This window comes from Panthera leo, chromosome B1 (assembly GCF_018350215.1).
Source record: "Panthera leo isolate Ple1 chromosome B1, P.leo_Ple1_pat1.1, whole genome shotgun sequence".
Classification (NCBI taxonomy): Eukaryota; Metazoa; Chordata; class Mammalia; order Carnivora; family Felidae; genus Panthera; species Panthera leo.
Window position 1 is genome coordinate 77,100,467 of NC_056682.1, and position 26,335 is coordinate 77,126,801.

General features: G+C 39.3%; 1 protein-coding gene across 7 annotated transcripts in view; it reads right to left on the reverse strand.

Moving 5' to 3' along the window:
* Nucleotides 1–26,335, reverse strand: part of DCLK2 (doublecortin like kinase 2) — a 151,109-nt gene that overhangs the window by 44,001 nt on the left and 80,773 nt on the right. For 5 of the 7 annotated variants that reach the window (XR_006201680.1, XR_006201679.1, XM_042935324.1 and 2 more), the window contains exons 3-5: nucleotides 15,543–15,645; nucleotides 12,481–12,582; nucleotides 7,135–7,229 (exon numbers count right to left, since the gene is read on the reverse strand). Coding sequence is in view for 5 of the 7 variants with exons in the window: in XM_042935324.1 (XP_042791258.1) it covers nucleotides 7,135–7,229; nucleotides 12,481–12,582; nucleotides 15,543–15,645 (300 nt within the window). In the remaining 2 variants the exon portion in view is untranslated. Of the gene's footprint in view, nucleotides 1–7,134; nucleotides 7,230–11,541; nucleotides 11,593–12,480; nucleotides 12,583–15,542; nucleotides 15,646–26,335 lie in introns of all 7 variants that reach the window. The other 2 variants (XM_042935328.1, XM_042935326.1) reach the window with 1 other exon arrangement.

Below are 26,335 nucleotides of genomic sequence, written 5' to 3' on the forward strand. Positions count from 1 at the left end.
GAAGGGGAGATAAAAGAATGGGCAGGGAGTGATCAGTAGGAACAAAAGACTGGGAGAAGAGAAAAGCAGCAACACTGATACTGAGAGAGACGTTTGTGGCCCTCAAAAAGGAGAATGGACAGAACCTATTGAGGGAACAGGGGAAGCCTAAGAAAGAAATTTTGGGTGGCTGATAAAGAGATGAAAGCAGAGAGAATAGGTGTGGCCTCCAAAATGGTTCCCCTGAGCCTCACCTCCTGATTTTCATGCCCTAATACAGACCCTTCCCATGCAGAACTGAGCTGACACGTGACTACTAAGCTCTTATGGAAATGATGGCGTCTGACTTCCAAGACTAGGTTAAAGACAGGAGGGCTTCTGCATGGCATTCTCTTTTAGATCATATGCTTTGAAGAAACCCAGCTGCCATGTTCTGAGGATACTCAAGCCAACTTATGGAGAGGTCCACATGGCGAGGAACTGAGGCATCCTGCCAACAGCCAGCACCAACCTGCCACCACATGAGTGAGTCACCTTGGAAGGAGGTCCTCCATTCCCAGCAGGGTCTTCAGGTAACTAGCTCTGGTGCACACCTTGACTACAAGCTCATCAAAGATCTTAAGCCAGAGCCACCTAGTTAAACTGTTCCTGGATTCCTGACCCACAAGAACTATGCAAGATGATAATTTATTTTAATTTTTTTAATGTTTATTTATTTTTCAGAGAGAGAAAGAGAGACACAGAATGTGAGTGGGGGGAAGGACAGAGAGAGAGGGAGACACAGAATCCGAAGCAAGCTCTAGGCTCTGAGCTGTCAGCACAGAGCCCAACATGGGGCTCGAACCCACAAACTGCGAGATCATGACCTGAGCCGAAGTTGACACTTACTTAACCAGTTGTGCCATCCAGGCACCCAGAGACAATTTTTTATGGCTATTTTAAGCTGCTAAATTTTGAGATAGCTTGTTACTAAGTTGCCTCACAGAGTACTAATGGAGTCAGACTATATAAAGAGGACAGGAAAACAGAGATGAAGGATAGAGTCAGGAAGGCAATTCATAAGAGAGAAAAGCAGAGGAGGTAATACAATCTGAAGTCTGACTTCTCACTTCTTCTTCCCTTCTTACATATTACTGCTTGTTAAATTTTTTCTTTGTAGGTAAAACTTCCTTCATATGAACGCTGAACCTGGAAATCCCAAGGCTTACAATAAGAAAGAACAGCAAAGCTATTCTAAGCGTTTTCCCTATATTTAATTAATGCCAACCCTGTGTTCTAGGTCCTATTAGTCCTTTTCTCACAGATAAGGGTGATATGACTTACTGGAGATCATACAGCTAGTGAGTGGCCAAGCCAAGATCAAACCCAGAAACTCTAGTTTCAGAGCTCATGCTTTAACCTCTATACTATCTTATGTCCTTCTCCAAATGGAGGCATCTAAGCACAAATGAGCTCTGGGCTTCATTCTTTGATACTGTCCTTCTATGTAACTACATACTATGGGTTGCCGCATCTGCCTTAATCCTCTGGCCTGAGTGGGCAAGAGATTTGTCTTGGTTCCCTTTAGCTTAACTGGTTCAAACTGAAACACTCACAGAAAATTTTAATTATTAAGGAGGACTAAAGAAGAACAAAAGCCTAGTACAACCTGGCATGAATTGGCCTTACTAAAAAGGCCTTTGGGCTTCCCCAAGTGTCTGACTGTAGTAGGTAGCCTGGGGTCAAGATAAAGCCTGATGTGTCATGAAGGCAGCTTGGTTCTGGCCTGCAGAACTACCTCCTTCCCAGGTGACCACCACCACCAGTGGTCTTGTCCTAGGAAAGCCAGTTTCCCTAAATCTATACAAAAGGAAAACCAAGTTCTATTACCTACAGACTAGGTTTTGGGGAAATGGTCTAATAGAGACCTCCTAAGTAGCCCTAGCAACTCATTTTATGACTTTTTGGTCTAACCACGTTGTTTCTAGTCATCTGTTTAATACACTGGCCTTGCTTTCTCACTGCGTCTTTTTTTAAAAAAATTTTTTTTTTTAACATTTTTTATTTTATTTTTGAGACAGGGAGAGACAGAGCATGAATAGGGGAGGGGCAGAGAGAGAGGGAGACACAGAATCTGAAACAGGCTCCAGGCTCTGAGCTGTCAGCACAGAGCCCGACACGGGGCTCGAACTCACGGACTGCGAGATCATGACCTGAGCCGAAGTCGGACGCTTAACCGACTGAGCCACCCAGGCGCCCCTCTCACTGAGTCTTTAGAGGCTAGTAATGGTGATAAGCATGGGCTCTGTTTTCAAACCGCATTTACACTACTATCCTCGCAATGTGGCTTCCATGACAGGACCACCATGTAACATTATCTCATATCCAGGTACCCATGTGTTTGCTGGGCCTGGACTACACTATCTTGTTCCAGCCTATGTCAATCTTGACAATACTCAGCTCGATTTCTGGCTTAAAGAAAACCAATAACCCTAACCTCTTGTGAACTTTGTCATTTTACTAAAGCTTCATGGGGTCAGGTAGAAGTGCTAGGTACTTCTCTATCTTTCTACCTCCCTTCATCTACCTCTCCCCCACCCCAGGACTGCCTCTCCCTTTTCCCCAACCACCCCCAACCCCATTCCTTTTCTGATATCTCAACCCATTTTTATTCAGAGCATTTATGCATATCTAAACCCAGATACTCAGTAAGAAAGTCATCCCCAGCACTAACCCCTCCTAAAAGACCTGTGCATAGCTTTTCCATAATAATCATACCAACTTCCTCCTAAGATGCCTGGGCTGCAGTCATTCAGGAGGATCCTCCAGTAATGGAGGGAAAGTCAGAGGTTAGAGACAGAGACCCTGAAAGGATCAGAGATCCCAAGGGGCCATTGAGACCCTGAGCATGTTACTTCACATCTCTGAATCTCAGTTTCCCCATCTATAAAATGAAGATGAAACTACAGATCTGAGATTATTTTGTTTTCACATTGTAAGTTTCAGGGAACTAGCAATACCAAAAACGGATAATCGAAGTACAACTAGTTCTCAGTTACCCTAACATCTTTGTTTTAGGTTTAAAAGGACCTCAATTGCTTGGTTGCCACCCTATTTCTTACACTTCCATCCTGAAAAAAAAAAAAAATTCACAATTTGGAGAAAGCTTTGCTTCCTCTCTTGGCTTTGGTCCAGCCCTTCAAAGAGCATGATCTTTTATAAATGCACATGAATGGAGCAGAAATGTCTTCCTCAAAGAGTATTACAAGGAAATTGAATAGTTTTTTGTGGAGAGGTGGGTTGCTTCTGTATTTCTCTCCTCTTTTTCAATGAGCAAACAAAAAACAGCCAGGGACACTCTGTGGTCAGAGATTAAACATCACAATATGACTCTATTTTCATTTCCGGTTCATCCAAAGTCCCCACCAAAACACTAAAATGATTCTCAGAAACTGCATAAAGATGGGGAGGTTCTAAGAGAATATCAAATTCTGCTTATCTAGACTTGACTCTGCTTAATTCCCAACTTAGCAAAACCCAGATAAAAAAAAAAAAATTCTGGCAAAAGCTTCGTCCTGGCAGATAGAGAGATAGGAGTGACAGCTCCCGCACATGCTGTCCTGGTGTGGTTTGCTTGTTTTTGTCAATTCTGATTCTCTGGAAAAAGATTATCTATCCCCAAAGCCATTAAAGCCTCTAACCAGGATAAATAGTTCCTGCCTATGAAAAACAGTCCTCCATTGTCAGACAATCCCTCTTAATTGATCTTAATAAGCCTTTGTAAATGAAGAGGAAGAAAAAAGCAGAGCACTAACACATGGTAATTATCTGTAATTCTCCATTTGTAATGTCACTGAATAGAGAAAATAATGCAAACGTGGACAGATGCTGACTAGCGCTTACAGACATTAAAATCAGTGTATTTCGTACAGTAAGTAACATGACTAAGCTGCAGTATTTCAAAGGCAGGTCTTCATGCCTATGACAATATCCAGTACCATAGATCGCTGGGGACAGTCATGACGGAAGGTTTCCACAAGGAATGACCCAGGCGGCAGTTTGGCATTGTGGCCTAAAAGCTGGTCAGTGTGGCAGACACTCCTTTAGGTGCTAACGTTTAATGTAAAATTTGGTAATTCTGTATCAGCTTTAAAGTGAGAAGAGAAAGACTCCCCAGCTTCCTAGGTGGGTTTCTTGCCAACTTAAAAGAACTATAATCCTAGCATTTTAGAGGGCATTTAAAATGAAATGTCCTTATTTAACAGATAGAAAGAAAACACAGGGGAGGTCTCAAAGCTGTGAGTGAAGCCCACAGGCCTCAAGTGTAGTGTGAAACAAAGTTGGTTTGGGAGGGATGGGGGTGGGATCATGAAAATGTTACATAAAAGCCAGATCTGAACAGTGGAAGGAAGGCCAGGACAGAGTCCAAAGTCCTTGACCTGAAGGCAAGGATGGTGATAAACAGGTCACACATCAAAAGCTTGGGACACAACATCCTGACCTTGTGACTTCCAAGACCTTGGGGCTGACCGTTCAAGAGCCACAGGTACCAAGCATGGGCTCTCTTCTTCTGCTTCTGCTCCAGGGTAACCTCTAGACTCATTAAATGGATCTGCATTGCGGGTACTGCCCCCCTCCACAAGAAAGACTGCTATGACCATCCAGATACAAACCTTATAGGGTCAAAAACTCCCCCTCTCAACCTGTAGGAGGAATCCCCAAATGATTGGAAGCAGCCTCCACTAGAGATCACCCCACTGTACACACCAGCTCTTCCCTGCCCAGAAAGACCCAATAATATCCAATCCCTAAGCAACCTAGGGGCTGGTTCCACCTCACAGAACATGCCTGCGCTCTCCCACTTGAGTGTGCTTCCACCTTAATAAACTGCTTTGTGCCTGCTGCTTTCCTTCTGGCTGTGTTCACTGGAGTGCAAGTCCCCAGGTAAATCTCACGGGCAATCCAAGGACGGGGACCTCCTTTCACACAAGGCAGAGGCTCCCAGGAATAACAGAAAGACCACTACTCTTTATCTTACAGATAATCTCATTTTCCATCTGGGCAGTAACCAATATTTCTCTTATTTTCTTTAACTCTTTAGGTACCAATAAGTAATCCTGAGCAGGGAGCTCTGTGCTAGGTGCTGGGGTTGCTATACCATTTCTGATACATTCAGAGAGATGAGAGCAACTTTAATGTCTCAGCAGAAAAACAACTATGTTTTTAAAATTCCACAAACCTCCACATCAGAAGTACGAGTGATCTTGTGTGACTTTGTGTGCAAGTGCGTAGGGTGGGTGTGTACTCTGAGCATAAGTGGCACCAATGAAAAGGAACAACCTTAGGCTCACAGCTGAAGATGAGCCAAAAAGAAAGACGGGAGCAAAGGTTACCAACAGATAACAGAAAAAGGGAAATGAATGAAACTCCAGGGAAGCAGAGAATCAGGTACCTGCCAGAGGCTCTGCCCAGAGCCATGGTCTGGGGGAGGACATGACAGCCTTCACATGACTCACTGGAAGCTTGTGTGGGCTCTGCCCTAAGGCTAACAGTTACCAGCACTAGGAGCCACCTGCTTTTATTTTAACACATGACAAAATATGTGGAATTAGAAAAGAGGTGAAAGAACTTTGATTATTTTTACTTTAATTCTCTTGAAAGTTACTCAAATTAAAAACAGTGCACCTCCTATCTATTTGGGGGACAATAAATGGGGGGGGGAGTTGAAAATACTTAGCTGATTAGTGATTTTTAATTTATACCACTTTCTCAATTATTAAGAATTCCACTGAAATCATATTATAAGCTGACCTCAGCCAGTTTAGCACCTCAGAAAATGCCTGGTTCTTCTGATAAAGAGAAGGAGCTTCCACCACTTGGAGGCAGGTGACAGCTATGTACTCGCTGATCCCAAACTTACTGCTAGCCTTGGTCCAATTTCTGCCAACGCACATAGGCAAGCAGGCACAAAAACAGACAAGCTGTCCTTTTCCAGAAGGAATTTCTCTTTTTGATCTCTGTGACTTACACAAGAATCATGCAGGGTCACTTTGGGTGTTCACACATTCTCAGGGAAGGACAGACAAACCTTAGTTAGCATCAGGTGGAGAATGAGCCCTTCGAGAAGTAGGGGGCCCATGATCCTCACTGCCCTGAAGGCTCAGCAGGTTCTCACCCAGGGGTGGTGGGTGCTTACAATTCATTTTACTAATGAGAAAGATGTTTTCAACATCCTTAAAAGTAAAGAAAACCACTCAGACAATATTTGAAGTGTTTAGGCAAAATCATCTTTGGAGAATGTATTCCTAATGAAGATCTTCCCAATGTCACCAAAGCACCAAGAGAATTAAGTTCACATACGCATACATACAAGGCACTAGGTATACTTCAGTATTCTTAGAGTGCATTACCATGCAGATAATTTGATTGTTTCTACAAAAGGAAACTTTCAATCTTCAACCCAAGTTATTTACTGCTATTTTACCAGGCAAATTTTCTCTTATAAATTTAAATGATTGAAAACCACTAAGGGAAATCAATGTTGTTGAAATTTTGCAAATACAGTTTCATTTATCATTCTTCTCCCTCTCTATTAGACAAAATGTCTATTAACCCAACTGCTGATCATGTTGTTACCATTTATATTTTTAGGACCTCACAGTCAAAACCCAAGATTTGTTTCTAACTTCTCATCAAAATGAACGTATCTTTTTATGTTACTACATATGTATATAAGTACCATGCTAGTATTTCGTTCTATTTTAGACTTTTGCAAAGTCAAATTAGGTTAGCTAGCAATATTAAATTCATGATTCAAAATGAGATTGTTAGAAGAATTACAGTGTTCTCCAAGGCTTACCCATTGCAAACCATGTTGATAATAATGGGAAAACTACCATTTATTATACTTTACCACAATATATTCAACCCTAACCACAACCTTATTAGTCCCTCTCTAGTGATGGAAATACTTGAGCTCAGAAGAGTTAAGTGAGATGACCCAGATTACAAGATGAAAAACAAAGGATTCAAAACCTGATCTTCTGGGCTCCAAATCCTAAACTCTTTCCTTTTTGATTTGTTATTACACCCGAGCCTTTGAACACATTAAACTACCAAACTATGCATCTCAAAACAACAAAACCACACAAACATGCCATATATCCTATTTCATACCTTTAATCCTCTGAAACTTCCTGGGCTAGTTGGGGAAGAGCTGGAGGATTTCGTTGATTTAGGAGTAGACAGCTGGCTGCTGGGAGTTCCATTAACTGACCATAAGACAACAGAGGAGACAGAGGTCATTAAAACCCAAAACAACCCAACTGTGTGCAAAAACACTAAGCACATGCACAACATAGCTCCAGTGAAGCTTTGATTCATTTAAAGCTCCAAGCAGATGGCAAATCAGCAAAAAGCAAAAGTAATGTGTCTTATTGCATTACAAAGTATCAGACAAATAAGGAGTGAAACTAAAATTGTTTTCAGTAATAGTTCTCCAAAAGTGACATAAACAAATATATAAAACATTATGGAATTAGAGATGTGAATGAGAACTTGTCCATACACCCTACCCACTAGCAAGGGTAGAGAAATGAAATGGACGGTATATTTGTAATGCTTTACTATGAAGGTTGCTCTCTAACTTCCAATATCCACTCTCTTGGTATATACCAACCTGAATAACCAAGAAGTTCTTACAGCTCTCCAAACCAATTCCATCATAATAATCCAAACACATTTTCTAAGTATATTATTAATAGAAAGGGAAAGTTACTGGTCATTTTTAACATCTGCTTATTTGTTTGAAGGCCATAAAAGGCACTCTTCATTTTTTCTAAACTAGTCATTTCTAAATTCCTTCTATTTTCTTGTCTTCACAGTTTAATTTCTCCCATTATTTAGTAAATCTTGATGATTTTTTATAGAACCCCCTCCAAACTTCCATACACTTCTTATTGTTGAAATTGCTGAAAGCTCAATTTAGAGCACACCTAGGAAAAGTATGACCACTGCTATTTTCTTTTCTTTTTAAAATGTTTATTTATTTATTTTTGAGAGTGAGAGAGCATGAGCAGGGGAGGGGCAGAGGGAGAGAGAGAGAATTTAGACAGGCTCCACTCTGCCCAGAGCCTGACACAGGGTTCAATTCCACCACCCTGGGATCATGACCTGAGCCAAAATCAAGAGTTGGACTCTTAACCTACTGAGTCACCCAGGCGCCCCTAACCACTGCTGTTTAGAGGGGAAGATAAATTTACGGATTTTATACTACAGAATGCTGGTCAAACATTTCAGCATGGCTCATGCTTATTCCTAATTGTATCAACTGGATCCATTTCTGCTGTAATTTCACAAAGTTGGTAGTAAATGTCTAGGACTGGTGTAATTATTTTTCTAAGAAATGTGTGTAACTTCTTTTATCATTAACCTTCAAAGCTTTGCCTAAAGATAAAAACTACCATTTATCTCTATGGAAAGAAAAACAAAGTCCATCTTTTTCTTTTCTTTTTCTTCATTTTTTAAATATGAGGAAGCAAACAACTATTTTAAATGAAGCTAATGAGTATAAAAAGCAAAATGTAGAGACAAAAGTCCTAAATAGGTGACTCAAAAAAGTGAGCACCCATCCTCGAGTAGGGGCAAAAGTCCTGGATCAACAAGTGTTTGTAATGGGATGTGTTAACTGTAAACCAGGACATCTAGGCCTATGAAGTCATGCTTGTTTGCTGCATTGCTCATTTTTACTTTTACAATTTTTTTTTAACATTTATTCATTTTTGAGAGTGAGAGAGACAGAGCATGAGTGGGGGAGGGGCAGCAAGAGAGGCAGACATAGAATCCGAAGCAGGCTCCAGGCTCCGAGCTGTCAGCACAGGGCTCGATGTGGGGCTTGAACTCACGGACTGTGAGATCATGACCTGAGCTGAAGTCGGATGCTTAACCAACTGAGCCACCCAGGAGCCCCTGCATCGCTCATTTTTAAAAATTGGGTATGGATGAAAAAATTTTCTAGTCACTTTTAACTGACCAAACTTTAATTTTTCTAATTCAAAACCCCTCATGCATAAATAACTATCAGTTATCTATAATTTCTTAATACATGTGCACCTTTAGAGTGCAAGTACAACACGAGGAACTGTGCAATTAGAAACTTTTAAGAATATTCAGCAGTCCTAGTTATTTCTCAAGTTAAATTTCAATGTTGTTTGTTTTAAAAATTGTCTTTAAATAAAGGTAATAGGTGGCAGGAATTCACATAAAGTAGAGATTATTATGGGCAATGAATGAGTCAACTTGCTGTGAGCTGAGACTGAATTTTATTCCTTTTTTTCTTCATTCCATACAGCAACCTGTCAGGTCACCAATCCCTACTCAATGAGTGCTATTAGCTTCACAGATATTCAGACACCATACTGGTAACAAAGGCTACCTTGGAACGGTGACAGAAAAGGGACTAAAAGAGAAAAATCAATTCCTGCAAATGTAATCTTGACAGCAAACAATCTCCCTAAAAACACACCACCTCCTGCCTAGACATAGTTTCTTAATAAAACTCACTGCCAGGATTTTACTGGTGTTAGTAACTACATGTCTATATCTGTGCTACCCCCCACTTCCCAGCCAAATAATCTCATTCTAAAGACATACTAAGTCATATGTGGGTCTCTAAGTTTCCCAGAGCATTTGAAAGGTCCTAAAAAGTGTTCCCTAATGAGAAGTCCTTAACTTCATTTATTTGCACATTTCTCCAGAGTCTTAGGGACGGTAAGTGGGACCCAAGACAGTCCCATGTTGTAGCCACGCCCCTCACACTGCTGCCACCAACTGGTAGGCAGGCAGCAAGCCGACAGCACCTTGGTCCTCTTCCTACTCCTTCACTACCCCAGACTCTCTTTCCCAACATAAGGCTATTTATCATGTGCCCTTCCCCTCAACTGTAAGGTAAGAAACAAACTTGAAGCTTTTTTGTTTGTTTGTTTTGAATACTTTCTATCTTGGTAGACTCTGAAAGATTTACAAGCAAGAAAACTAAAGTGAGAATTTTTAGGACTCAAATTATGGTAATATTTACTGAATTATGTTATCTGGATGAATTTCTCTGTTTATTACACACTATTTAACTATTCTGATAGAGTTTTCTTGAAGAATCCAGTCAACCAGAAGACTTCACTTCTGTCCCAACACAGAAAAAGTACAATATTAGGTCTATAAAGTTACTCTAGCTCTGTTTGAAACTCCAATCAGTCCCATAGAATTTTCTAAATGTTAACAAGTATAACACAGCTAAAGAGGTCTATAAAAGTGAGTTGTACTTATGGGTACTTGGCTTTTAATAACATAAAGCTGTCAGGTTTCTGTAACTACAGTATGTGCTGAACATAGTTTTGGTTTTTTTTTTTTAGTATTTATTTTTGAGAGAGAGAGAGAGAGAGCGAGCGAGTGAGCACGAGCAGGGGAGGGACAGAGAGAGAGGGAGAGACAGAATCGGAAGCAGGCTCCAGGCTCTGAGCTGTCAGCACAGAGCCTGATGCAGGGCTTGAACCCACAAATTTTGAGATCATGACCTGAGCCAAAGTTGAACACTTAAATGACTGAGCCACCCAGGTGCCCTGTGCTGAACATACTTTTAAGTTTAATGTCTCATAAAGAAGCTGTTTGCCCTCTAAAACCTAATTTAAACATCTTACAACTTTTACTTATGAGTTTAAGATCTACTTTACTATCCCAAATGCACATATGGACTTAAACATTGAGGGTACTGCCATGTTAAGATTTTTTGAGTCAACTTGTAAGCATTCCAAATCCAAGTTAAAAAGATTTGAATAAATCTCTCTTTATACAAATATGATTATGAAACATGTTTTTAGTTTAGTATGTACTGGATTCATTATAATACCTGATTCCTGAATCACTCTCCTCACTTCTATTTATTTTACTGTTATGATAAACCTCTGTAAACCTATGGCTAAAACAAAAGCTAAGAACCTGACAAAAATCTACATTTGACTCTATGGTAAGCTCAGGTAATTATATTTATGCAAATTTCATGTTATATTAGCTTTCTTTGTGCCTGAGATACTTTACAGAAAGCATAATATGATTTGAAATAAGGTCCACGGTAGAGAAATGCTTTCAGTTAAAAATATTGATATTGTCAATACTTTTAGAAGAGCCTTGGGCCTATTAGCTGTAGGGTGGGGAGGAAGGTAAGACTAGAAGGGGAAGGAGAACAGAAGAATTTAATTGCTTCTATGGCCATTTTCATATTACTTTTTCAATAACAGAGTATTTTCCAAAATTAACTAGAAGATAGGCCCTTGGAGGTGGTGTGCTTCTTCATCACTTTGTCCTACAAGTACATACAGAGGCATCTGGCAATCTAACAACGACCGGTTTTCTAATAAACACAGGAGGCTGAGGCATCCTAAGCACCGTGAAGCATTCCACAGTGCACACATGTACACTGGTACGAGCCAGATACGTTCATGGAAATGGAGCAAAAGGAAACATAAATGTGGCAAAAAAACAAAAACGAAAAAAACCCAGCAGAGCGACAAAGCCATACTAATCATGGCTCACCTGGGGATCTGGCTGCAGAGTAGGCACTGGAGTGATGGCCACCCCTCTTAACTGTACACATTCAGTGAATACAAGGAGGAGGAGACAGTAAGGAGAGCAGTTATTCAGCAGGTCTGAACACATATACAAAAAAAGGGTAAAACAACCTGACCTAAGTCAAGTGGGATGGGTGCTGAAGGGGAACCAGTGAAAAGCATAATGTCCAAAAAACTCAGTCTTTTATAAAGAGCCTGATGCTAGAGGTAGTTTATATTGATACTACTTTCATAATGTTCTAGATTTCCCATACGTAAAATCAGGGTTTTTCACAATCCCTTCTTTAATAGTAAATGATATTACAAAATTATTTATAATTACTATAGACAAATCTTATAGAATATATCAAGATATTGATAGATGTTTTTAGCTTTTAAAAAAGTGCACCAAAGCATTCAAAATTAGGACAAATCTACAGGTTTAGAACCTGAAAGAAAATTAATTACAGGTAAATCTGACTCTTAAGTAAGTACTAACTCCAATAATAACCTTTGCTACTATTTAATTGCTTAAAGAAGGAAACACCTGTCAAACTCTTCAAGTAAATCCATTTCTGTGTTAGATGTGTCTATGTATGTTTTAAACCAGTAAGAGAAGAAAATATTCACAATCATATAGCACAAAGTTAAAAATATAGTATGCAGTGGGCACAATGTGAAGAAGCACTTCTAAGTAAATACCAGGAGAAGATTCTAGATAATGACTGTTCTTAAGAAAATATGTCAGGACAAAACAAACAAGTGTCTTGGCACATTTATGACAACTCTGAGAAACAGACTTAAACGTTTGATTCTAAAAGTCATGTCACCTATATGTTGTTTTGGAACCAAGCTGCATACAAACATGGGAAAAACTAGGAGTTCATAATAATCAAAGAATACTGAAAGGAGAATGATTAACCACCTGAAGCTGGTGATTTGCTGCGTCGGGAGGGCCCAGGGCTTTTAGATCCAGAATACTTAACAGCTGAGGAGCGAGAGTAAGATGACTTCAAGACACGGCATTCTAGAAAGAAAGGCAAGTGCATTAATTAAGTCTGGTTGAGATACTAACCAAGGGAAGATCACACGTGAACATAAGTCTACTGCTTAGAACCATTCCTGGATCATTTTCCTATTATTGTTAAATAACGTTAATATACAGAGCAACTGTCCCAAAAGTACACCTGAGGTTATCCTTAGTGAAGCACACATCTTGTAGACCACACCTCATCATTGCAGTAGAGTTCTTAATGAACATAGAAATCCCAATGTCCTAACTTGATCACACGGACAGAACCTAATCCAAACATGTGCAACTTCTTTTTTTCGTCAGTAGCATTGAGAGCAAAAGGCTACAATCTTATTATTCTCTCCCAACTCTGATAATCTTATTTTGAAAGGGTATGGAACTCCTTACCATCTTGCTTTCCACTTTCCCTAAGTATGGAGCATCAAAAATGAGGAAACTAGCTAATTTAAACAATAACTTTGGTTTTTCCATAAATTACCCAATAAAATAGCATTTAGAGTACCAGAACTAATTTACAGCTAAAATAATCACTGCTAATTTGAATAACTAACAACATGGGTTTTGGAGTCATGCAGATTTTGAATGACTCACGGATTTGATTTTGCTAACTGGGGGACCTAGGTTAGGTTCTAAGCTTCAGGTTTTTCCCCTATGAGATTGGAATAAGAATAAAATCTGCTTCCTAAACTTGTTATAAAGATTAGATTAAATAACATATTGTCTGTAATTTATGTTAAAATACTTCAATTTATGCAGTAAGATTAAAATGTGGGTTGGGTTTAAATCTATACCTCAGGGGCAATAAATTAACATGTGAAGTACACTAATCAGGAAAATACACACCAGGGGAGGCTAGTTAGCATGTGAAAGACCCTAATCAAAACCTTACTCTGAAGGAGGCTGTGGCAACCTCAGTTTAGTTAATTAGCATTATGGATGTTAAAAAGTACTCCACTGTTGAAAGGAGTGGTGTGTGTGTTAGTCAGAATCACCTTAAAGGCACTGCCACTCTTTTATAAGCACAAATGCACATGTAGAGAACCAATAACTAGAACTTCAATGCTACACCCTCATTATAGGACTCTAAGCCCATCCCTGAAGCCAGCTCTTCAAAGGAGTATTTTGTTACTTGGCTAAGACAACATTAGCATTTTATTGAATCTTTAATGCAAGATGTCAGAATCCTAAAAGGAGAGTTAGGACTTTGTTAAGATTAAACACAATCTTTAATTAAGATTAAAATAACTGATTTTAAAAGCAACAACAACTTTGCCCCCTAATAAATACAACAGTGGCAGAATTAGGTCTAATGTTATGGCCTGATGGTGGTGATACAATAATGACATTTACAACAACAGTTAACATAATAGTATGCAATTGTGCATACTATATTACAGGCACTAACTGCTTTACCTATATTAACTCATTTAACTCTCACAAAATCTTATCAAAAAGCCGATTACCCCCAGTATGCAGAAGGTTAAGTAACTGGCGAGGGAAGAAATCAGTAGCTCTCACCCACCTTTCACTATTGGAGGTCATCAGTAGCTAACAACAAAAACTATGAATGATAAAACTGGCTGCGGAAGTTTATAACATACACATAAAGCACAGAGAACAATGACTGCTACGTAGATAGTACGTGCTCAGTAAGTGTTTTGTTGTTGTTACCCAAATTAACTTTATAACCTAAAATATATAATGTATTAAAGTGTTTCAGCTTTCTAATTTACTAATATTGATATGAAAGAAATATTACGAAATGGAAATTAAGCTAAAATCAAGGAAGATGTAAAATACAGAGGATAATGCAAACACACAGTTTGTCAACCTTAGTCATCCCTGAGAACAGGGGAAAGTATTAGCACACATAATACAAAAGGACATTCCTTGCACTTCTTTCCAGTGGTAGTACCAGTTTAAACCAGGGCCAGTCCAACAGAATATAAAACAGTACAGGAACCCTCAAAGAAATGTGGCAGCAGTGAAAAAATGGAACAAAAACAAAAAAGTATAGATAAATGAGGCCCAAGCACAAAGTAGATGAATTATCCCCAAGGTAACTGACACAGAGTAACAAGAAAGAATTACACAAGGAAATTTGGTACCACAAAATGTATCATCTCAAATTTTAACAAGTTTATGGATCACACTATTTACTTGGTAATACGTTTCTCCAGTTCTGGATGGTCAGAATCACTACAACTGGAAAGGGGATACCATCAGCCTAATTTTTGAAAAGCCAACTTTTCTGATTCATGAAATTCAAGAGTGTTATCTCTAACATCCCTCTCCTATGGGAAATGTTATGTCTGTATGATTTCATTTAAAGAGGAAACTGACTCTCAGCTAAAATAATTAGTATTACTGTAATAGGTTTAAATTAATTCAAGACAACAGGGTAAAGTAATTTTCCAGAATGAATACACTCGAACTCACTGGAGTTATTGCTAAAAAGTTGAAAACTGCATACTCTGGAGAAAGGGGTTTTCTTATTGTATCAATGAAAATAGCTTCATTTTTTTCCTGCAAATATGAACAATGCATGTCATTATTTTTTTTAAGTTGCAAACAGAACGAGATAAAAAAAGAACCTGAGACAATTATTATCAACAATTTAGTTATTATCCTTTTACGTATCCAATTATGCACATGGAAATTCTATCACTAACCATTTCAGATTCAATACAATCCATATATTTATGGTGGCAGAGCCAGCCCCTGTTCTGAAACAGGGCAGGAAATCCATTTCAGAGACAAAAGAATGCAGTAAAAAGAGAACTAAAATGGCTAAAAATTGAAAAGTACTTGAATTAAATTTTTTGTTTGTTTTTTACAACTAGGCAAATGCTTTCGTTAGTTCAAAAAGAATATGGCCAATGTCCCCTTTCTTCAACATGCCAGACCACCCCAAGCCTCCATTTCAGAGTTATCAAGACAAAGAATTGCCTTACCACTGTGATCCAGGACAAAGTCATCTTGGGCATAACGGAATTTTTCAGGTCCACAAGCAATAAAAACATCATCATCACCAAAAAAGTCTTGCAGACAAGTAACCTAAAAATTAAAAAAAAAAAAAAATCACATCCAAGAAATAAATCAGAAACATCAGAAGTAAATTAGAAACCTTAGAACTAAAATAAAAAGTCAGCAAAATTCATAGCCTCCCCTATAATACTGAGTTGGAATGAAAATCGATTTCTTGTCATACTACATTTCCAAGCACTCTACTCTTCACAAAGCACTTCCACACGCTTTCCCTGACCTCAGAACAACAGAACAAGGAGTTCAGAGCTGGCATCAATATGTCTGTTTCACAAGTCAAGTGGAGGACATACACGCAAGGTGAAGTTTTCCATGTCTCCCTGAATAACCGGTGGCAAGGCTGAGGTTGACGGAGGTCTCTGTTCTCAGTTTAATTTCTTCATTTCTCCCCTTCGTCATTCTTCTAACAACTCCACTTCCCAGCTGTGTGACCCTGGGCATGACTTCTCTGTACCTCTGGTACAGCGTGCCTTAGGTTGTCTTGGGAAATAATGTATGGAAACTGCCTGGAATAGTGCTCAAGGTGTAAATGCTCATCTCCATCACCAACATGATCATTAACATCAGAGGAGGCTTCAGGGCCCTTATAAGGCCCTATACCTAAATGTATAGTCTTAATTTCATATTCTTTTTTCACTCCCTGGCTCGCAACACACACTGTCTCATTTTGAGATTCCACAGAAACTGGATCCCCCACAGGGAGGACATTCATCTGCTGATCCCAGTGTCGAGGACAACTATCCTCCTAGACTTTGGACATAGGTAGGTTCCACTTTTACCCGTTTTTCAACTGGCTACATGAGGGCCTCTTTTTTTTAAAGTACTCTTTTCCCAGTAATAATTATAAAGTTTAAAAAAAAATCATTGCTGGGGCACCTGGATGACTCAGTTAAGTGTCCAACTTTGGCTCAGGTCAAGATCTCACAGTTCATGGGGTTCTTAGAAGGATTGAGCAATTGATTTTATTACAAGGAAATATTTTATCTGTTACTAAATGTGTTGGTATTTGATTAGAATAAATGCCAAAGTAGACCACTAAGTTCCTTATTATATGGAAAAGAAGTATTTAACAAGTCTAGGGACTATAAGAGATCAAAACAGTGGTTTTATATTATTTAGATCTTCCTAATCAATCTTCTAATGATTTCACCTGTCAGTGTTAAGTTTGGCTTTCCCAAACATGGTTTCCAAGAGATGCCTGCCTCCCTCTGACTCAGTTTCCAGGCAATGAATGCACATTTGGTTAAATAGTTAACCAAATTATATAACTAGCAATTAGGCTCCAATTTGCCTCAAATACTACTCTCAAGGAATGGTCGTTATGAAATGAATAAGTGACACAACTGGTTTAAACAAACATGTATTTTGACTCAGGACATGACATACCTCCTAGAGTATTAAATTTGTTTTGAACATTTATGATGTGCCAGGCACCATTCTAGATGCTATAGAAACATTAGTAAAGAAATAACAATAGACAGACAAAAATATATGCCCTTCCAAAGCAAGTGTGAAAAGAAACACAATAAAAACATGTAAGTAAATTTATGCAATATCAAAAGGCAGTAAGTGCTATGAAAAAAGATAAAGCAAAGAAGGAGAACAGTAAATACATGGATGGGTGTTGCAAAACTAAATAGGGTGGTTGGGGAAGGCCTCGGGCAAAGGTTACATTTGAACACAATATTAAAAGAGACCAAGGGACAAGCACGTGGGAAAAGTGATCTAGGCAGACAGCACAGAATGTGCAAAGACCCTGCGGAGAGATCACACTTGGCACATTCACAAGAAAAGTCCTGGCATACAGTAAAAGAGGGGGAAGAGTGGATCAGAGAAGTAAGGGGACACAGAGCAGAGGACATGGGGCCCTGTCAGCCATTGGTAAGGGCTCTGCTTTACTCTGAGACATAAAACCATTGGAGGCTTCAGAGCAGAGGACCATCACATGACTTCCCTTTTAATAGGATGACACCATGCTTAGACTAGACTGTAAAAGGGCAAGCATAGACAACATAGTTGGAGGCTATTGCTACATCAGGCAAGAGATGAGAATGGTTTGTGCAAAAGTGTTGGGAGTGGAGGTAGTGAGAAGGGGCTACACTACCCCTTGGATAAGGGGATATGAAAGAAGAGAGAATATGATAGCTCAGGGTTTTTGGTTTGAGCCACTAAGAAGTTGGGATTGTCATTAACTCTAATAGGAGAGAATACAAGATAATGGACAAGTTTCGTGGTGGAGAGGGTGCTCATGAATTCAGATTTGGAACATTACATGTCAAATGGCTATTAAACATCCAGGTGGAGGTGGTGGGCAGAAAGTTAGACATACACAAATCTGAATTTCATGGGGGAGATAAGGGCTGGAGGTAGAAATTTGGGACTCACCACCATATGGATGGTATTTAAAATCTTGAGATCAATTATGGCAATGAATGCACCTAAGGAAAAGATCCAAAGCCTGAGCTCTGAAGCACAGTAACATTGTAAGGTCAAACAGAAGAAGCAAAACGAGCAAAGAATATTGAGAAGGAGCAGCCAGAATGGGAGGAAGAAAAACAAGAGTCGGTAGATGCTGGACAACAAGTCAAGAAAGTGTTTCAAGGATGAGGGAGGAGAGAGGAATCACCTGTGTCAATGTTACCAACAGCTAAGTAAGACAAACCTTGTGAAGTGACCACCAAATCAGCAACACAGAGATTGGTGGGCTCTTAAAGATGAAAACTAGTTTTAGTGGAATGGTTAAAGAGAAGGTCTAATTGCAGCACCTTTAAAAAAGAATAGAAGAGGGTCGTCTGGGTGGCTCACTTGGTTAAGTGTCCAACTCTTGATTTTGGCTCAGGTCATGATCTCATGGTCATGAAATCCAGCCCCCCCCGTTGGGTTCTGTGCGGAGTGTGGAGCCTGCCTGAGATTCCTCTGTCTCCTTCTGCCTCTCTCGCCTGCTTGTGCTCTCTCAAAATAAAAAATTAAATATTTTTCTTGGAAAAAAAACAATAGCAGAAGAACTGGAGACACGGATATAGACAACTCTTACAAGGAGCTTGGAATGGAAAAAATGGGAAGATTAGCAGAAGGAGGAAGTGGAGTCTGTGGTTAGCAGAATTTTTTTTTTTTCTAATTTTTTAAGAAAGAGAATGAGAATAAGAGGGAGAGGGGTTGAGAGAGACAGAGAGAGACAGAAAAAGAGAATCTCAAGCAGGCTCCACACCCAGTGTAGAGCCCAAAGCAGGGGCTCAATCTCAAGACCGTGAGATCATAACCAGAGCCAAAATCAAGAGTTGGACACTCAACTGAGTGAGCCACCCAGGCATCCCTGAACTTGCTTTTTAAGATGAGAGAAATAACACAGTACTATGCTATTGAAAGGATCTAGTAGGCAGGAGAAGGATGGTGGCACAAGAAAGAAAGGAGAGACCTGCTGGAGCTGTGTCCCTTTGTAAGAGAGAGGGGATGGGAACAGAGTGCAGAAGGGAATGGCCTTGCATGAGACCATGGTCAGTCTTCCCGGTAAAGGAATCCAGGTGGATGCTGCTAGGCGGGAACACATGGTGGGGCTGGCGCACATTTCCTGATTGCTTCCTACTTCACCGGGAAAACTGAAACAAAGTCATCACCTGAAAGTGAGGCTGAGAGAGGATGTACATACAGCAGGTTTGAGGAGGAAGAAAAGGTGTAAAATTGCAATCTGGGATTGTGGGGAATTACTCATTATTAGTTTAATGAATACCTGTTGCCTCTACTCTGAAAGGGAAAAGGAACAGGTCGGATTTGCTATGTCCTCAGCAAAGGCTCTTATTTAAAGAAACTGTACAGTGTAGTGTCTCTAACTAAAAAAGGAGCCCTGCCCCCATCCGGGTCCTGACCCTAAACCCTCTGCCTACCAGCTCCCCATCACACCCGAATAATGTGGTGCACTGTCCCAAGAGGGAAACAATGATGGCCCCCAAGCAGCATTAAGGGTCCACTTACGATCCCACAGTCTGCATGACAGAAACTCTTGGTTCTGAAACAAAAGAAGTTATCCAGTCCATATATTGTTTTAGAAAAATCAAAACCTTTTTAAAGCTGGAATTCTTACAATTTCATGGGGTTGTATCTGACTAGTCAAGAGAAGAAAATTGATATAAACACAGATGATAGACTGCACTGATAATAAGTAAACAAGGAGTGAATGGGAATATTCTCTCCCTCTACTGCTGCTGATTTAAAATACAAGTCTCCATGGGCACCTGAGGGGCTCAGTCAGTTAAGGTCTGACTCTTGATTTCAGCTCAGGTCATGATCCCAAGGTCATGGGATAGGGCCTTAAGATTCTCTCTCCCCTCTGCCTGTCTCCCCACTTTCTCCCTCCCTCCCTCTCCCCCACCTCTAAAAAAATACAAGTCTCTGTTCACATTTTTCACAATATAGATATGGACTGTTTGGACTGTCATTACTATGATCAACAAAACTGTAAAGTTAAAACTCACTAGTAAGAGAACACCAGCAGAGAAGTTGATGAGTAAACCAAAACTAACATCCGTGGAAGGAGAATGAGCAGGTTTCAGTTGTTTTCACTTTCACTGTAGAGGAAACTCACCTTATGGTATTAACTAAAAACACAGGAAGCATTTGCTGAGGATAAGCTTTTGTATCATTACACTGCTGAGCCTGAACCTGACCACCTCACCTCCTCCTTTTTTTTTTTTTAACATGCAGAAACCTTAAGCAAGATACCAATTTCATCTCATCTTTAAAGACTAAATGTGATCACATGTGAAAGCAGTGGTTATTTCTTCATTTTCATTAATTCATGGCCTCAAATACTGTTTGTTTGGTTTTTTTTAGTTTATTTTGTGGGGCTCCTGGGTGGCTCAGCTGGTTAAGCATCCAACTCTTGATTTTGGCTCAGGTCATGATCTCATAGTTCACGGGATCAAGTCCTCTGTTGGGCTCTGTGCTGACAGAGCAGAGCCTGCTTGGGATGCTCTCCCTCCCTCTTTGCACCTTCCCCACTCACACGTGTTCTCTCTCTCTCAATATAAATAAACATTAAAAATAAACTTTTAAGTTTATTTTGAGAGAGAGCAACTGCATGACAGAGTGCAGGGGAAGGGAGAGAGAGAGAGAGTGGGTGAGAGAATCCCAAACAGGCTCCATGCTGTCAGCACAGAGCCGGATGGGGGACTTGATCTCACTAACTGTGAGATCATGACCTGAATGGAAATCAGGAGTTGGCCATTTAACTTACTGAGCCACCCAAGTGCTCCTCTTATTCCAGTAGGCTGATGGTAGAAACTATTCTTTAATATGTACATATAAACATATTTATAAATATTTCACCAGTATATGTATACATGTGTGTATATATACATTACATGAACCACATTTCTGTATGTAATTTCTGGGAGTTTAAGATATCTTAATTAAAAAAAAGGATATCTGAATTTTTTTGGCTCTAATTGGAGCCCCATGCAGGGCTTGATCCCATCACCCTGGGATCATGACCTGAATTGAAATCCAGGGTCAGGCAATCAACCAACCGAGACACCCAGGCACCGCAAGGTCAACATTTTTAGATAATGTAGAGGAAAAGAGACTGTGAGCATATCATTCCAATTTTATGCTAAAATTATATTTGTGTAATGCTAAGCCTCCATATAATACAGTCATTATTTGCCCATGCTTACATTTTACAAGCATATGGACTACATATTTAATTGTTCCTAGTAGTGTCCCAAACTCAGTCAATACTTTTCAAAGTGAAATATCTGACAAAATGCCAGGGTCGTATGTAAGCTAAAATAAATTTCTCATCAATGATGAAAAATGGTATTTCTCATCAACGGGAATCACATTAATTTATCACTGTACATTCAGTCTAACATTAACCAAGTACCTATAATATGCCAGGCATAAACAAAAGCCAAGAAGCATGCAGTCTACTGGTAGAAATGGACAAGAAAAGTAACAATTATCATTCAAATTACCGTTCAAAATGTTACAATAAGACAATACTATAATGGAAGAGCACCCTGACAGTTACAGGAATAAAGAAGCACAAAAAGAACATCTCATAAAATAAAATACCCAATGCCTTGAGAATATTTCATATATTTGAACACTGACATGATTCTTTTATGTTTTTCAACATATTTCTTGTTCTTTAGCTGTGGTGGTCTCATTCCTTTTATCATAAATTTTAAAAACTGGGATTTAACATTGAGTTATTGGCTGTGTCACTAAATGCGACTCTGAAAAGAACATATCAATACGACGAATAACATCTGAGAATCATTCTTAACAAGGGTGAGGAAAGTGTATCAGTTTAGAAGACCTCTTACTGTCTGCTTCTAAATTTTTCAATGCAAGAAGCTCTTCAGGAATAATGGATGTTATGTGGCTCATGAAAGAAGCTACATAAACCAGGGGGAAGTGATATTTCTGCTAAGGTACAAAATTAAAGCAATCAGTAGGATCTAATGGGGAAACATCCAACTGAGAAATAATATATCTATGGGAGCATATCTAAGCTTTCCAAAGGAATGTGGGCCATTTAAAAACAGTAATTTTTCCTATCCTTTAGGAGACAAATTAGGTCAGGGTGACTGGGTAGCAGCCATAATTTTAGTGCTAGTTCTTAATAGATTACATAGACTAACAGATTCAACTATTTTTTTTTTTTATTTCCCTATTTGTTCTCCTTTGTTAAAGGAGGTAGAAGCAGATACAAAGGCTTGAGGTCTGACAAAGATACGATGCATGTATTAGGAGAATAAAACCTTTCCTTAAAAGAAAAAAGGTAGAGGATACAGAGATGTAATCTTCCCTGAACACTCACTCACATTATGAATGAGAGGAGGTCTATTTATCCTGACCCACTGGCACACTTTGGGAATTTGCATTTCTTCTCCTTTCCAGAGTTACAAAGGTGCTGGTGGTAAAACAGGCTGGATTTCTATAAGATCTCTTCTTACTATAAAATTCTAAAATCCAAATATTTTAGTTTCTAAGAAAAGTTTAGGAGACTGTGTCCAAAAAGTTAAGTGCAGAAAAAAAGGAACCCTATTTTAAATGGGTAAATAGCAACGTCCACTGGGATTTCTGTTTCAGCTTCATACATCCTCAAAGAAATCTTCAACGAAATCTGTTGCTCCTTACAAATCCAGGTGTACCCTTAGTACTCTGTAATTCACCCAACATAGACATTATCATTGAAGTAATTGCCTGGTTTTGTGTCTGGACCTCTCACCAGACTGTGAGCTCCATACATTTAGGGACACACTCTTGTTTACTTGTGCTATAATTCCAGCACAGTACATAACATCTAATATAAAAGGTTCGTTCAGTACATTTCTGTTGAATTAATGAAATGCCCTGAATCCCATTTCCTCCAAATAGCCCTTCTCTAGAGGCTCCACACTCCTTCAATCAGTCTCTATCAACTCATTATCATGCAAGGTAGTCCTTGTTCCCAGATTTATGACACTGGCTTTCTATGCCAAGATAATCTATAACCTCTTTGAATATACCAGTCAATCCTATAACTCTTTAAAGAAAATATTCAGGGGTGCCTGGAGGGCTCAGTCTGTAGAGTGTCCGACTTCAGCTCAGGTCATCATCATCTCATGGTTTCTGAGATCAAGCCTTGTGTTGGGCTCTGTGTTGACAGTGTCCTGCTTGGGATTCTCTCTCTCCCTCTCTCTGCCCCTTCCCTGCTTGTGTGCTCTCTCTCAAAAATAAACATTATTTTATTTATTTTTTTTAAGGGGGCACCTGGGTGGCACAGTTGGTTAAGCATCCAACTCTTGATCTCAGCTCAGGTCATGATCTCACAGTTCCTGAGTTCAAGCACTGCATCTGGCTCTGTGCTGATGGCGTGGAGCCTGATTCAGATTCTGTGTCTCCTTCTCTCTGCCCCTTCCCGGCTTGTGTTCTCTCTCAAAATAAATAAACTAAAAAAACAAAAAAACAAAAAAAAAACAAAAAAAAAGAAAGAAAGAAAGAAAGAAAATATTCAGCTGTTGGTTCAAAACCTTCTTGAGATTGTCCCGGATGAAATCTGAAACTGGCCCCTTGTTTAGTGGTCAGGAAAAAAACAAAGAGGCAGACAACTCCAGGTTGGTCGATGGCAGTTTTAACCAGCAAAGGCAGCTTACACACGAAACTTGTCTTGGGTGGCAGCAAGACAACTGGATCCCCACACTTGCCTGTCAAACCTTCAAAGTTCACATAGAAGTCTTAACTGGATTCAGTCACATATATCATGCAGATATTCTCAACGCACATAATCTCAAAGCTATGTCTTTGGAGCAGCCCCTGGGAGTGGAGAAGACAAGCAGAACCCACATTCCAAGAACAGGGGAAAGGGTATGGAGCCTCTGACCACCCACATCCCACTCACAGGTCAACCAGTAGTCACGTCTTGATGATCTCCCCCAACAACAGGAAATACTTCATCAAATTTTGGCTCTAGATACCTTAAAATAATTTTTAAAAACTCATTTTAGATCATGCAAGTTCTTTCAAAAAGTACATTCCTTACATCATTATTTCAGGGTTACCTGAGAAAAATTACTTATGAAACCTACTACTGCAACCATCTGGTAGAGGACATTTAAAGCAAAGCAATTTGCTATTAAATCTGCCATTTGGTGCTAGTCAGACTTGAGGATGTATTAAATAAGTGTCTCTTGAGATACTTTCCAAAACTATTTTATTGAAAATTTCCAAGACCTGATAAGATAAAAACGCAAAAGAAACATCATTAGGTCTCAGTAAAGGAGTAGTTTAAACTGGCATTAACTTATCTAAATACAGTCCGGGTCACAAATCTCAGCTCCCATGAAATACTCATCTTGCAGAACAAGAACTACATTTCATAGAAGAAATGGGGTTGAGACAGGGAAACTGAGGGTCTCCATGAAACTCTGCTCTTTGCTTCCCTTCCTGTTTCTATTCTTGCTAGGATCTGCACCCCCTGCCATACACATGCCTTAATGTATATCCTCCTTGTAAGGGGTAAGGAGTTAATGATTTCTTTGGAGTCTTCCAGCACAACAGACAACATCTAAGGACTAAGAAGCCATCGTGTCCATATTCCAGATCACTGGCACTAAATATCTCAGTGCCAAGACCCCCTGGCTCCCAGGAGTGACACCTGGGTCCTTATCTTTGTTCTAACTACCAATTCCAGGATGCCTAAGAGAACACATACATCAGACCATGATCCTCAATAAAAACCCTCAGCCCCAAGCAAAGACAAGACTCCCTCCTTTCCTGAGTCTCCCAAATGCTCTGTACCTGCACTTTCTCTGTACCTTCAATAAACTCTGCTTTCACCTTTTGCTGGCTCGTGTTTGATTTCTTCTACTCTGCGTACAGACAGGGACCCTCTTGGCTGACCCTGTGGGATCCCACTCTGGGTCCTTGGACCTGGCCTGCCAGCACAAGGATGATGAACATCAGGCATATAAAACACGCATTGGAATTTTCTATAGATTGTCTTTAATTTTAACTGTGTGTATGAAAGACACAGAGCAAGATTAGGAACAAAGGTCCACATCTGTTAAAATTAAAGGCTTTCATTATCAGAGTGCAGTTTTAAAAGGCTGTCTCTACTAAAGAGTAAACAAAAAAAAATTTTTTTTCTAACTTACTTCTAAAGAGAATTTGAAAGAGCTCAGAAAAGAAGTCGAGGAAGTGGCTTATATTTGAAATTAAACTTATTATATCAGCTTTTAATGGAACTGCACTGATACCTTTGATTTCTTTCCTAAGAAATGAGCACAAGTCATAAATTGCCAGAAAGGAACTGCATTTAATTTTGAACCGCCAAAGACATTTCTACCATATATAATTTTTCTACCATGTAAACAAATGGAAATACAGGGTTTTTTTTAATATATAAAGAAAATCCAAATGATAATTTTAACATACAATAAAGGATAAACCTAATAACTGCCAAGCCATTATCTTTCTGTGTCTATTGCTAGCATGGGGCACTTTTTGTTGTTAAATACACTGCCTTCATAGATACTTGAAAGCTATAAATTCACCATAACTAATATTATCCCAGCCACACACCACCACCTTTTGTTTTTTTAAAACCAGTTCTATACTTAGAATATAAATTCTGCTTAACATAAACAGGAAAACCCATATCTGAAATAAAGAAAAGGTAAATTATTTGGATCTTCCAAAATGCTAGGAACAATCACCACAAAAACAAATTCACAAGTCAGTAAGCAGGGACTGGGGTCTCCCCATTTCTTTACCCTCTACCCAGAATACAATCCGCATAAATAGTCTCCTTTGTTCCCAGTAAATGTTGGCTAGCCTACAGTAAGGGAAGGATCCCTTTGTACAGTAAAAAGAAAGCTACTTAGAATAGCAATGTTTTTCAGCTTCCTGTAAAACCATTCAGCCAGGCACTAGAGACCCTGTGGTTGCCATGGAAACAGAACTGAAGCTAAGAGAAGACAGTACTTGACAGTAAAGGGCTTCTCAACTGCATCTACAGACAACTCCCGACATTTAGTTTGTTTCCATTAAAAAAAATACTGGACCTAACCTTTCCTTTCCCAGTGGGGCCTCTTCATAATAATGGCTATTCACCAATCACAACTAATCACAGAATCTTGAGATCAAAGATTTGGTTTCAGGAAATACCTCTGTTAACAGGATAAAAATATCTTGAAAAATTCATAGCTATTTGGCTACC